The 14,182-nt window shown below is 37.9% G+C and overlaps 3 protein-coding genes across 4 annotated transcripts; 1 reads left to right on the plus strand and 2 right to left on the minus strand.

Moving 5' to 3' along the window:
• The first annotated feature begins 338 nt into the window (after positions 1-338).
• LOC137285083 (nuclear apoptosis-inducing factor 1-like) lies at positions 339-2,933 on the plus strand. The gene is made up of 4 exons (XM_067817293.1): positions 339-787; positions 1,308-1,440; positions 1,851-2,001; positions 2,196-2,933. The coding sequence occupies exons 1-4, from the start codon at positions 635-637 to the stop codon at positions 2,368-2,370; spliced, it is 612 nt and encodes a 203-aa protein (XP_067673394.1). The 5' UTR covers positions 339-634; the 3' UTR covers positions 2,371-2,933.
• LOC137285068 (putative nuclease HARBI1) lies at positions 2,229-6,014 on the minus strand. 2 transcript variants are annotated; one of them, XM_067817283.1, is made up of 5 exons: positions 5,529-6,014; positions 5,177-5,400; positions 4,416-4,524; positions 4,095-4,275; positions 2,229-2,316 (listed from the first exon to the last, which is right to left on the minus strand). In XM_067817283.1, coding segments are annotated over exons 1-5 (963 nt in total). In that variant the 5' UTR covers positions 5,976-6,014; the 3' UTR covers positions 2,229-2,314. The 2 variants fall into 2 exon arrangements, with proteins under 2 accessions (XP_067673384.1, XP_067673375.1); XM_067817274.1 differs by lacking the exon at positions 2,229-2,316 and having other exon boundaries at positions 4,061-4,275.
• Positions 6,015-11,263: 5,249 nt separating this feature from the next.
• LOC137277521 (uncharacterized) lies at positions 11,264-13,561 on the minus strand. Its single transcript, XM_067809293.1, has 4 exons — positions 13,259-13,561; positions 12,450-12,544; positions 11,473-11,666; positions 11,264-11,379 (listed from the first exon to the last, which is right to left on the minus strand). Exons 1-4 carry the CDS (start codon positions 13,559-13,561, stop codon positions 11,264-11,266), a joined length of 708 nt encoding a protein of 235 aa, XP_067665394.1.
• Between the last annotated feature and the right edge of the window lie 621 nt (positions 13,562-14,182).

Here is a 14,182-nt window from a genome sequence, read left to right on the forward strand (position 1 = left end):
TTGTTTGTTTTCTATTTCCAACAATACGTTAGTGACAGGTGACAGCACAACCAGTGTTGCCCGTATGTGTAAAGATCATGTGACAGCCACCATGACTTAATCAATACGTACATTCTTTCCTATTTAGCTTTGCTGTTTATTCATTCAAGTTGTACTCCAATCTCATCGTGCTGAATCTTACAGATCCCTTGATCTGTCAGTTCAAGTGGATATTTGGGTTCTATAAATGTGTCATATGTTCAGAGAATTAAAGATGCACAGGTGTGATAGGCAAGTCTGATGAAAATTGACATGCACTTTGAGTTCCACCGGGAACAAAACAAAAACCTCTGGGGCGGTATTCTAAAAAAGTCTAAGATTTCTCTTAAGTTTTGTCTTAAGTTTTCAAAAATTGACTTAGCTAAGTCAGAAACTTAAGTTCGTATTCATAAAGTGACTTAGTCAAAAACTTAGCTGAGTCGGACGTTAAGTCGATCATAAACTTAAGTTCTTGGCCGCGGTGCGTGCGCATCGTTGCTAGTGGGAAAATACCAGCAACGGAAAACTTCCGGTGGAACTCTTTAATGCAAGAAAATAAAAAGTGACGTCAAGCGGGGATTCCCTTCTGTCATCGGAACGCAGACGACAAGAAATCATGGCCGAGACCGATGCTAGCAAGAAAAGAAAACCCAACTGGCATAAAGAAGAATGTCTGCTGTTAGCAGAATTAGTGAAGGAGAGGAAGACTGTAACAGAGGGGAGATTCGGACCGGGTGTGACTTCGGCAAACCGACATGAGGCGTGGCAGGTGAGTGCATTCAACACGTTAAAGAACGTCTTATCAGGATAAATTTGATAACACGTAATTATGTATAATTACCTCATGAATTGATGGTACATTGTACAATAGGAAATATATACGAACCTTCAACATCATCAATTAGTATAAAAATTTACGAGCACCATTTAATGCATTTTATCAATTTTTGTGTAAACTGATTTTTAAAAAAATGGTTGATTTGCACCAATTCCCTCCTTGTAATATAAAGTATTATGCTGTCAGTAATGATTGTTTATTTACAGAAATATTCCGTACATTCTTTTCTACAGACCAAAAGTCGTTTGGTTCAACTTATAATGTCCCTGAGTAATGGTACACAAATACTAAATCAGAGAAATCATTAATCATAATGAAAAATTACTTTTACATTAATTTGAAAATTGTCATGTTCTCTCCTGAAACAGAAGAATGCCAAAACCAAATTTGTTATTTTCAAACCAAGGATCCAGGTAATATTAATCCAAATGTGAACCAATTTTTGTCTTAGAAAATCACAGACACCCTCAATGCAAATGGTCACCAACAAAGAAGCAAAGAGGAGGTCATTAAGAAATGGAAGAATCTGAAGAGTGCCGGAAAAAGTGCTTACAGCACATTCAAGAATTCAACAACTGCAACCGGTAATGTTTAGATTTTATTTCCTACAAAGAGTAATATATCTGGGATAAGGCCTAAATAAATTCTTGGGGTTCCCATGTCTCTACTGACCCAAAATTTTCCCACTGACCATAACAATTTTACTCACCATAATAAATCCGACTTTCTTTCAGTTATGTAAGTATTTTAAAAGCACAGGAGAAAACCTAAAGTAGTATCATATCACACCATTGTTTATGAATTATAAAATCACAAAAACACCAACTTTTAGTTTTGTGTGAGGTAAATCTGTTCATTGCCATGAATAAAATTGATCATCTATATTTCATATGAGCAGGTGACTATGGGTTGATTGTGTAATATTTTTAATCTCACCAATGTGGTATGTTATAGTAGTATAATTAATTCAAAGTAAGTCTGACTATATTTTCAGGCGGTGGACCACCCCCAACACCTATAAGCCCTGTCACAGAGGCGGTGGTGGACTGTATTGGCAGGGATAACACTGTCCTAACCGGGATTGGGCCAATGTCAATGGATTCAAGCTTCATACAGCTCCTACAGCTAGACCAATCCTTCGAAAAGTAGGTAATAAGTTATTGATAGTATTATATGAGTTCCCCAGGCTACATGCATGACTGACTGTGTGAAGTCATAATTTAAAATTAGAAATTAGTTAAACCTTCTTTTAAGATATAAAATAAGAACAGAAAACTGGAATTGAAAAGCATATGTATTAAAATGAATACAAGATTGATGATATACGTTTATGTTTCAGAGAGTTAGAGCCATCATTGGCATCACCATCAACATCAGCATCAGCCTGCACATCAGTCTCCACATCAGCTACTTCCTCAGCAGTTTTGGAAAAAGAGAAGTTGTTACTGGAAATTGAGGTTCTGAAATTACAGAAAATTTATCTTCAGTCAAAAATCAGGAAATTGGAAGAATAGCTTTTCACATGTATTTTACTAGTTCCAAATATACAGAACAATCTTTAACAAGCACAAGTATTGCTGTTATGAAATTGTTGTTGCGTGTGACTTATCCCTAAAATACAAAATTGTGTATGTTATCATTGTTATGTCAAAGGTAGACATCTCTTGTGTAATTTTAAGAGCTAATGACAACCGATGAATACAAACTTAATGAACAGTCAGAATATTGGAAAACAACACCTTGGATTTTCTTTCACTTGAATTGTTGGTACAAGACATTATCTTACTCTGAAATTATGGCATATTTCTTGACTTGCATCTGACATTTTCGCATATTTGGAGGCTTTACTTTTAATGTTATCCAATATTGCTACGACTGATATGACCAAATGGTATCTGTACACTTGAAAGATGATGCCCACTGATAATCTACTTCAGTTTTGGAATAAATTGCATCTTATTTCCGGTACATGATTTTCAGGGCCAGGGGGAATTGTGATCTTCGTAAGACTGGTGTTGATGTTTAAGATGATATACATGTATGTGGTTAAATTAACCATGGGATGAGGTTGAGCCCCTTTTTTTATATCAAACGTTTCAAATTATTATAGTTTTATGGCTTGTTATGATGCTGCTATTTAAAGAATGTACATATGGAATATGTTTGAAATCGAATAACTTGAGGCTTAAACATGGGTAATATTAGCATAATTCTAAAGTGCTAGAACTCAGTCTGATCCACTTTACACTTGATGCCATTTTGCACAGAAAAATGAAAACAAGTCAACCTTGACTGTTAACATAGGAAATTTTGCTTTTACCTACATGAATCATCTGGATGAATCCTAGAATGTATTGCAATGCAAACAATTATATTGAGTTTTTCAATGGATGATATTTATTAACCCTTTGAATGAATTCTTCTTATGATGCCATAATCGTAATCTGTTAAACTATTTCACATCAAAGGAATTATTTATTAATTGTAATGTAATTGCATGATCTTATGACAGACTTTAATAGTCTGATGTTTAGGGTGTAAATTATACCCGCTCTACAGAGTAAGGGGGGTATATAGAGTTCACTCTGTCCGTCCATCCTTCCATCCCAAAATTTGGACCTGAGCATATCTCTGAAAGTTTACATGTTAGGTTCACCAAACTTCACATACATGTCAATCATTACCAATAGATGTGCCTTTTGCTATTTGGAAGTTGGGTTTTTTTTTCAAAATTTGGGGTATTTTTTACTGTTTCCATGGAAACATGACTATTTACTGGCAAAGTGTGTGCAACATGAGACAGTCTATTTCAATTTTATGTCAGGTTTCCACAGGAAAAATAATGTTTCCATAAATTGTTAGTCTAATTAGTACATGGGAAGTAGGGGTATGTAAGCTTTGTTCAATTCTACACTTGTTTCAATTATACTTATGATTACATAGCTCTGTCAATAAGCATTGATTTATACACTTTACTGTAGTGTGTGAACAGTGCTCATTGTTCTCATGTTACCATGTTGGTTATTTATAAACTGCTATATGTAATATAACTCAACACTGCAATTAGTATATTGATAGAATATACCGGGATGCATCATGTGTTCTGTTCTTATTGATACTGTATTGTAGAAAATTGGGTTGGTTTCAGAAACTAATCCTTTCTACCAGTCCTAATAAATGTTGGAAATAATTTTGATAGTTGCTTCAGTCAATCAGTAATGTATGTCATCAGACTTACATGGAAAGTGAGTCCTTGCAAACTGCTCCCTGTACCGAACTCCCATCAAACCTTGTGGAGGCAGGACTGCTGGTGCTGCGGCTGCATTGCGCTGTTGTTGCTGTGGTATACCATCAGCTGGTGGAATTGGAATATTACGTTCCTTGCAAATATTATGCAAAACAGCGCCGGCCATAATGATCTGAAACACATGAAATGACACAATGACAAAATCTCCAATGAACATGGCACATCTTATTACAGCCACTTACAAGATATTACTAAATTGAGTGATTTCTCAATGACATATTTGTATCCCTTCATTTAGCTTCTCATTTTTACCTTGCAAGTTCTCTCTGGGGATTGTCTGATTTCACCATGAAGGACTCCAAATCTGCGCTTCAGTTGGCCAATTCCACGCTCAACACAACTCCTTGTGATCTTGTGTGCTCTGAAAATAATTGTCTTAATATCAAAATATATCAAAATAACTTTGGTTCACACCAGTTTAAAAAAAACAAAAAACAAAAAAAACATGAATGGGGTTAATAATGATATTATTGTATTTATTTAGTGCCTAATATGCTCCATAGATATGCTCAGTGGCACTGTAGCAACATTGGGAAAGGAAATAGTTCACACAGCTTTACAGAAGAGAAGCATGAATTGATAGATGTTAAGTAGATATTTAAGAGTTTGGGTTCCTTAATCTTCTTATGTTATTTGAATTCAATTTTACTGAAAAAAAATTCAGGTATATTATTGTTAGAATGTGCATTATCATAAAAAAACTAAAAAAAACTAGAAAAAGTTGAAGATAGATACAAATTACTTTGATGTGATCTGATCAGTGTTTTGTGTCAGTGCCAAATTAATGTTCTTACATTGAAACACATTATTATCAAATCATTGAATTTATATTATTATTATTATTATTCAAATGATTATGATAATAAATATGATCATCTGTTGGATATATACTTGCATGTAACGCAAGGTTTAATTTGGTTATTTTTTTCCGTATTATGTGTATCCAATTATGATCGCAAGTTTTTACAAACTAGCAAGGGAGGTTACTCCAACATTTTGTGGATAGTTCTTACCGGTTGTAGCGTGCCTGACTGCCGGGTTCTGGGCGAAGGAATGGAGTAAGCAGCCAACGTTTAGACGGATAACCACTATCACCGAGAAGGTGACACCCAGCTGGCAAGTTGTTGCTCTCCATTAAACGGAAGAGGCCACTCTGAGAGAGGATTCTTGAGTCGTGTGTGGACCCAGGCCAGCGTGCCACGATGTCAATGATACGGTCGAAGGGATCGAACACTACCTGACAAATACAAATCCACAGCAACAAGTTTACAAATTTCTTACAACCAATCGACGATTCAAAATTTTGTGAGATTATTTGGAAATAAGCTTTGAGAACACAAATATATGAATCTGTGAAGAAAGTACCTGTGTGTTTATGCTGTGGTAGTGATGTCGATTGACGTAAACATCCTCATTTACAGTTGGTGCCTGTATTTGTATATGCGTGCCGTCAATGACGCCGATCACCCCTGGGAAGTTCGCCGTCCGGTGAAACTCCACCTTGTTGCGTTGACACTCTGCGGGACTGGGAAAATGTATAAACCGTGCCACCATGGCAGGGGCGGACAAGGCTTCAACAGTCGTGTATATCGCACGTGAAACGCTCGGTTGACTCAACCCGTGATCATCCCCATTACACAATTGAAACTTGCCTGTTGCCAGAAACCTCAAAGTTACTAAGAGCTTTGTTGTTGCATCAATAGCATGATTCCGTCCAGTCAGTGGCTGTATTTGTGCTCCAATAAGTTGCAATAAAAACCTAATACCTTGTTGATTCAGTCTGTATCTTCTAAGTAGTTCCTCGTCATTCATATCATTGAATCTGTTGGATCTTGGTAAATATACACGCTGTGCGGCTGCCATTTTGGTTAGACTTAAGTTGAAATCCTATATTTAAGCCTACATGGGTGCAGGCTTAAGAACTAAGTCAAAAAACAACAAGACTTAAGTCTAAAACTTTTATTGAATATGACTAAGAATAAAGAAGTGATTTAAGACAAAACTTAAGTTTTTCAAAAAAAACTTAAGTCATTTTTATAGACTTAAGTTTTTTTTAGGACTTAAGACTTTTTTAGAATACCGCCCCTGGCCCCTATGTGTATACTGTCACTGACGAGGTATTAGTACTAACTAATAACTACTATCTCTTATAAAATTGAAAATGTTAAACCATTTCAAAATATCTACTACTTACGTTTAAGGGTATATTCGGATGAAGAGTATATATTCATGATTTGTTGTACAGATACACGCTCAAACGAGCACGCAACATACATTTAACCAGTCCGCAAGGCAGGATTCTGAATGAAATTACACGTCAACCAACCAACCAACCAACCAACCAAAGAATCAATCAATCAATCGGTCAATCAATCAGTCAATCTACGGTTGTACAAGAGCAAAACCAAATTTAAAACAAAAACAAATTAAAAAACAAACAGATATATGAAACATAATATTTTCGTCATAGGAACTATTTCTTAACAGGATTTGTAAAATATTTATGAATTTAGTCAGGCACTTCAGTTCTTTTGTCTCGTCACGATATGGTTGAGATATTGCCCATGTGACGTTAAATATTAACTCAATCACTCAGTTCTTTTGTGCAAGCTTTACAAAAGTTATATACGTTTTGATGGCTCTTGCACGTGAGTTCTGTCACATTGTGTAATTACACACACAGGCAGTTGTGGTACTTGTAGACATGACATGTTATGTCTGTTGATTGCAAACCAACTACATAAATTTTTCTCTATTGACTGGATCGGAGGGAAACCGCTGCAAACGCAGTATCAAATCCTGCTTTGTACTTGAACGACCGACAGTTTCTAGTCTCTCAAATAGTTCATCATCTCAGTATTTGTTGATTGGATCTAACGTAAATGGAGAAAATATGAGCATCTATTTACAAACCCAACATCTCTATACACACCACCCGTGGGAATCGAACCCGGTCTTCGGCGTGACGAGCGAACGCTTTAACCACTAGGCTACCCGATGGCTTCCATATAGAAGAAGGTTACTAGTCCTGGTTAGAAAAGATCTTCAGTAATCGCTGTTTGTAGAAAAAGGCTAGTAACGGGATCGGCTGGTCAGACGCGTTGACTTGGTTGACTTATCTCGTCGTGCCCCAATTGCCTAGATTCTCGCTCACAATGTTGACCACTTGGTTGTCTGGTCTTGGCTGATATAGAATTTACGTCGCACAACAATGGCAAAGGACACATAAGTACATTTGTTTTCATGCGCGTTAATACCGAGATCGAAAGGTCCTTTGTCCTTTCATTTCTTTGAGGAATATGTTTGTGTATCAACTGACTCTTTCTGCATGTGGTGTTGTGAGGAAACGTGATGGTTAAAGCTGAACAATTGAGTTATGTTAAGCCCATTTCTGGTATCCATCGGCAGTGATATTGCTTGCCAATTGCATAATAGTAAAACTACCCTTTCACTCCTTCTGAATATAACAAATACGACTGTCATGTTTACAAGCTGACCCGTGTGTACAGCGATACTGACGAGTCAATCTGACCCACACGTACACTAGAGTGAGTCAGTGAGTATAGGCACAGTCCTCTGCTGGGGAAGATTATTATGAAATGTTTTCTATTCATGAGCTTCATAGAGCCCTTAAACACGCTCAAGGTGCAGCAGTGGGAACTGATAACATAACGATAACGGTATCAACTCCTAAAGCACTTGCAGAATCGTGCTTGGAAGCCTTGGAATGTTTTTGATAGTATTGGGACGTCAGCTGAATTTCTTTCTTCATGGCGTGATGCTATAATTGTTCCAATTCCTTAACCTGGACGTCACCATACCGATTCACTAACTAGCTGCGTTTACATAACCATGGAACGCATGATCAGTTATTGATTAGTTTGTCACTTAGAAACCAGGAATCTACTTACTGGCATACGATGTGGTTCATGTAGGAAACCGAAGTAAAGATTTACATGAGTTAGCATGACATACTAAGAAATATTTCCCTTCCTCCATGTGTGTGTATGAATGCACCTACCTAACACTGTAAAATAACCTGCACCCATGGTTTTCATATGTGATGATAAACAGAGGACTTCGGGATACATTCATCAGCTATGATGTTTTGTTCAACAGAAAACATTTTATGAGATAAAAAAATTCCCAAGAAATGTTCAGGTTTCAATTTGATATTACGCATTGATTCATATAAAAGCCACTTTGGCTGTATTCCAAAGTTTTCAAATTAAGAGAGTCAATTTTAAGATTTAAGAAGTTGATCTCCCACCACCTAAGCCTAATATATTACCTCATTTAAGTTCACTTATCTGCATGTTGTCTCATTTGAGGGACGGTACTTTAGCGGAAACTTAAGAATGAAAAATTGCAGCCAATTTTTTTCTAATTGGACAACGAAAGTTTCTGACACATTCTAATGAGCTCACCTGGTTAGAATAGGAAGCAATAAAAAAATCATCGAATGATTTGGCAGGGGACCTCCCTGCCACTGGAAGCAGCCATGCTTTAAGAACTTAAACTCTACAAGCAATGTGAATAATTCTACCACTACACAATTTACTAGGCTTCATTCAATCAAAACTGCAAGTTTCTATCTTCAACAGGAGGAGCCGCTACGCATAAATCAGTTACTCAACAAAGAAAAAACCCAAACAAACAAACACTGGTTGCCAGAGCATAGTTAACTATTAAAACCCAAACTACACATTAAGGAGAAAATTTGGACCGCCCCCTGTGTTATATATTAAAATCAATTCGATTCAGCATGACAAAAGCCTCCTCGTGGGTCTGTGAGTGACGACATGTCTCTTCATGTCTAGCAACAGAGCTCCAGCCTTCAGACTTTTGAGGGCCAATCCAGTATGCTCCTTTTACCAATATATCACCTTGCCCCAGCTTACCCCAAGAATCTAATCTGTGAATACATCCTAACCAAACCGCCTCGACCCCAGAACCAGTTCCTGTTGAGTGTCCCAAAGATGCGCTTAGCTTTATTCGACAAGCGATCTTTCTGGCATGTCCGTTAAATCCACAACATGTCAACATTAAACTTTCTGATTCTGTCTCAACCTGTTACTACCTCTTCAAACCCACAATGTACAGTTTTCTGTGTACTGTCCTATTGTTTAACTGCAGCGAAATGGGCATGTACAAGTGCTTGGATACACGCGCATCATAGCAAAAAATGAAATCTGATAAAACTAAGCGTTCGTGTTTATGTCTTCTTTTTAAAAATGTAACAGTTGCGTTTCTTTTGCTGTTCAGTGTATTATCTTAAAATCAAACTCTGTCGTCCTATGCCATGACGTCAATCACTGGATTGTCTGGAAAAAACTACATTTCTTGCAGACACAATACAACTGTCACTGCAACCGGACAATACAACAAGTACACACATACTCGTGATATAGTCGGAATTGTATAATCGCCTCTGAGATGTCCTATACCCGTATCACGTTTGTGACGTAATGAGCCGGAACGCTATCGCAATGAATATTGACAAACCAAAATTATTTCACTCGGGACATAAACTTGATATGAAAGGGGAAGCTCGTTTAACTATTAAAGGAGAAAATCAGTAATATATCATAATTAGATCACTCTAAAATTAGTGACGAGAAACAATTTTTTTTAAAATGTCAATATTATTAGCAAAAAGCGTAAAAACTACTCGCATTCCGAAAACTATCGAGAGCTTAAGGCCAGAGTTGTTAACACCTGACCTGTCCTCATGGGCACCAGTTGCAATACAGACACTGCCAACAGTACTTGGTTTTCTTTCACCGATTCAACTTCTGAAATGCCTCACAAAGATGATGTCGTCACAGTAGCCGGTGGACTTGCAGCAGATCGCTCTTCACGTGTACAGTTTAGTACAGTATGCTACTACTGTATATTGTAGAGGTGTACAAATGCGAGGTTGTGAATAATGCTTATTTCTACCCACTTACTTCCAGCTGTAATTATCGTCAATGTATAATCATGATACGAAAAGTCATATTCAGATAGCTATTTTTTATATTCATTTTATGAGTGACTCTGGGACACGTGCCTACAGGTTTAGATAGTAAATGTCAAGAAATACAACAAACACTAGTAGAGCATGTGTGTCGACGCTGAAAACCATCGTGTCACGGAACACGATCACTTCATCGATACCTGCCTTCGGAGGAGTAGGCACAGTTTCTATGACTACGGCTGTTTTGATGAAAATATACTTATCAAACGCTATTCTCGTGTTTATAAATACATGACTTGAGTCATGTTTTCATTTCATGTGTTCTTCTGTTGAAGAAGGTGGCAGGTGCAGACAACTTAAATCTGTCAGAGTCAGCACTTGGTTGCGTGTATTGTCTACTCGTGTATTTTATGTTATGTGTGTAAGGGTAGAATTTTCTTTAATATCCGTTTCGTCACCGACTTCTTAAATTTGAGATATGAGGTAATCATGACATATGAAAACAATATACGATTCCAAATGTCAAGACTTTTATCATTAAAAATTATTTAACATGTGGTATATTTGGGATTATACTTTCCTACTAAAGTACAAATTCTAGTACTTGTTTTAGATGAGCCCCATCCGGGATTCGAACCAGCACCCTCAGAGTCACGCCAGCGCACAAAGTCAGTCGTCTAACCTACTCGGCGGATTAGGCAGCTGTCTAGAATTCGTTCTGTACAAAGAAAGTGTAATACCAAATATAACGTGTGTCACATTTGGCCAGTATCTAAATGACACTGTGTATTCATACCTTTAAAATGTTGTTCAAAAGGTAATTGGAACCCCAGTGTTTCACTCTTTTATTCACTTACAACAATTCTGTCCAACAACCTTTGTGGGCTAAATGTTCCTGTGAAATTTCTCATATAAACGACTACGAGGACTAAAGTTGGTGGGTTCTGTTGGTGGGTTCTGTTGGTGGGTTCTGTTGGTGGGTTCAATTATTATGTTTAACAGATAAAAATGATAGGGTTCGGGTCATCTTGACACAGTCAGGCTAGTAAGGCACATCATCAGCTCAGGGCCCTTGTCCCCTCTACTCTCAGCCCAGACAAATGAGACTTGTCTAGACTCCCCAACACTGCAGCCTTCTGAATTATTCAGAAGGGCTGAGTTCCCGATGGAGAATAGGGACACTCTCCTGATCTGCTCCTTCCACTCCATTACTATTATCACTTCCATTAAACGAAGGAGTCAAAATTCCTCCCATCCCTGACAGTAATCACCAATTATATTTCATGTCGTTGTATGTTTACTGTTCCAATAACAAATAACCATTTTAATACAAAGAGCAATGTAACGTACCTGTGCAGTTGATGAAAGGTGGAGTCCAGCTGCCATTGACCATGCAGGTGTTGTTGACACTGACAACGTCCAGCGGTACATCTCTGTAGTTGGTGTGACATGTACATGACCTCACACTCCCTGCTAGCTTGGATTCAGAACTGCAGGTTGCGTTAGGAATAGGTTCGTCAGAACATATATCCGGTTGGTATATGCTGAGATTGGCTGCAGTATAATAGAGTTGTCTGTTTGAAGAAACTAACTAGAAATCTCCAAAACTAATTTTGTGCAATCCAAAATGTAGTTGATATGGAAAGTACTGTATACATAGACAAATAATTTCAGTGCTCTAGCGACATACATAATTCAAAACTACATTTGCATTAAATAGAAACATGGTTGCCAAAACGAGATTCAAGGGAAATAGTGAAATACCGACCGAAACACACCGAAACGCGTCCTCCAAAACAGTTCAGAACAACGATGAAAATTCCTGGTGCTGAAATATATGAGTGATGTTGCTATTGCTTTATCTTGTATATAAATCTGTTCTATGCCGCATTACTTCACTCATGCTTGACAACGGTGTAAGCATCCATACCGAAAAGCTGCATCACATACAATAAAGGAGTTGTTATCCATAACGAATCATACTTTCTTCTCACATATCCTTTGTTCGAATAGTGCCAATCAAACAAAACAAATATAAACGTAAAGGCAGGTCAGCAATTTTTGTTTTGTTATGTCCACGTCGGTGTCCACAATAATCATGAAAGGAATATACTGTAAAGGTAAAACACGCAGGATTTTGGGCCATGTCGGTTGCGTCCTTGACTAGGTTCGAATTCCTGATTGTGATTATGATTATGATTATGATAATTATGTCTGTCATTATCATACATGTGATGGAGGGTTGCACTAACTTTAAGAGACAGTGAGATAAGTACTGTTATATCTCTATCTCTGCATTTGGGTGTTTCTACAAACCTTACAAAGACCTACCTTCCAAACACAGCGGCGCTTTAGTCACACGATGCACACTGCATCGCCTCCCTGACGGACACGTGTGATCTGCGCACGGACCCATTAGCTCCTTGGAAACAAAAATAAACCGCAGAAATTAAATCCACATTTTTGTGTGACCAGAGACTGATTTATATTTGTAGTTGGTGGTGGTGGCAGCGAATGTTTGAAGCGCTGGTAAAATACTCAGCGTTGTAGTGGCCATATTGGAAGTGTAATTGGAGTTATTTCCCTTGGGCAATTCCCTGAATTCTCTCTCTCTCTCTCTCTCTTTCTCTCTCTCTCTCTCTCTCTCTCTCTCTCACACACACACACACACACGCAGCTGCCACTCCATTTATCTTATCATCTCAAGAACCTTATCACTTGATCATTTGTTCTCAGAATATTCGTTAACGTCTATATCTGGCCTTGAACTCAGGTGTGGAAAAATACCTGGCAGTGACTAGTTACTGACCCCGTTTTGATTTGTGGAATATTTCAATGAAGGATCAATACTTTCTGCCTTTCATGACGACTGTTTAATTCATTTCCCCCGTAACTCGGGACCTACAGTCTCCATTGATCTCTCTATTGATCTACTTGAAACCGCGATATGTCACCACAATTCTTCCCACCTCAACGTACTCATGAGAACCACGTCAAAACTTAAATAAGAAATCTGATTTGATTTTCGAATGGTGTACTGGTGCATTTTAACAAAACCCGTCATTGTGGAATAGAATTCCACTATACACCGTAGTCACTTTCTTCACACATTATAAAGAAAATAAGGCACTTTTACCTTTGGCCACCAAGAAACATCACTATGTTTCCATCGTTGTTTCCGCGAAAGTTTGGTCGTAGAGCTGTTTTCCTTATGAAGGTGGCACAGGTGAAGTCCTGGTTCGAATCCGAATGAAGAACAACCAGAATGAGCATAGCATTCAAAAGCACACTCCCTCACAACCACTCTTCCCACAGTGACGTCAAATAAACTGTTTTCCAGATAGAAACCATCTTCTATAACACTAGTTTCATTGAAGCAAAATAACTGAACTGGACGCATGTAAGTTAGTATAAAACTTAACATGATAATTACTGTCATTTTGAACAGTTCGCAACTTGATGACACAATATCGTCATCTGTGAAGGTTGAGCTCCGCTGGATACTGCCAGGTTCCTGACGGTTTCTTGCTGCACTGAAAGACCACCAATGCCACGCCACCACCACAAGGCGATCAACGATATTGATCAATATTTTTCATGTTGGGCAATGAAGGTTTAATTTTCTGGAAAGAAAGTTACATGTACTGACAGTAAGGTCACAGGGGACGTGTGGATTTCAAGCAGCAGAATATATGTATCAGCAAGCGAGAATCCAAAAGGAGCACGTTTAGTGCAGTTAGTGTTGCTGGGTTGAGTCCCACGCAGCGACCGCTATTTCCACAGTAAATAAGATAGCTCACTTTGTGTGCTGTGGATTAGGTGACTGAATCTGACGGTGTCGGATCTAATCCGGTATGCTGTACACGCCAGGATAAGTACGTGAATCTTTACTTTACTGAGAAAAGGTAATCCCAAATATGACATGTGGTACATCTGACTTTCTAAATTTCAGGTTTGAGTGAGTGAGTTTTTTGCAATGTCCCATCAATACCACAGCGGTTGAGTTTAAATTGACATCGGACTCATATGCCCAGTGAATGGAAACTTATACTTTAAAATG

This window comes from Haliotis asinina, chromosome 1 (assembly GCF_037392515.1).
Source record: "Haliotis asinina isolate JCU_RB_2024 chromosome 1, JCU_Hal_asi_v2, whole genome shotgun sequence".
NCBI classification, from domain to species: Eukaryota; Metazoa; Mollusca; class Gastropoda; order Lepetellida; family Haliotidae; genus Haliotis; species Haliotis asinina.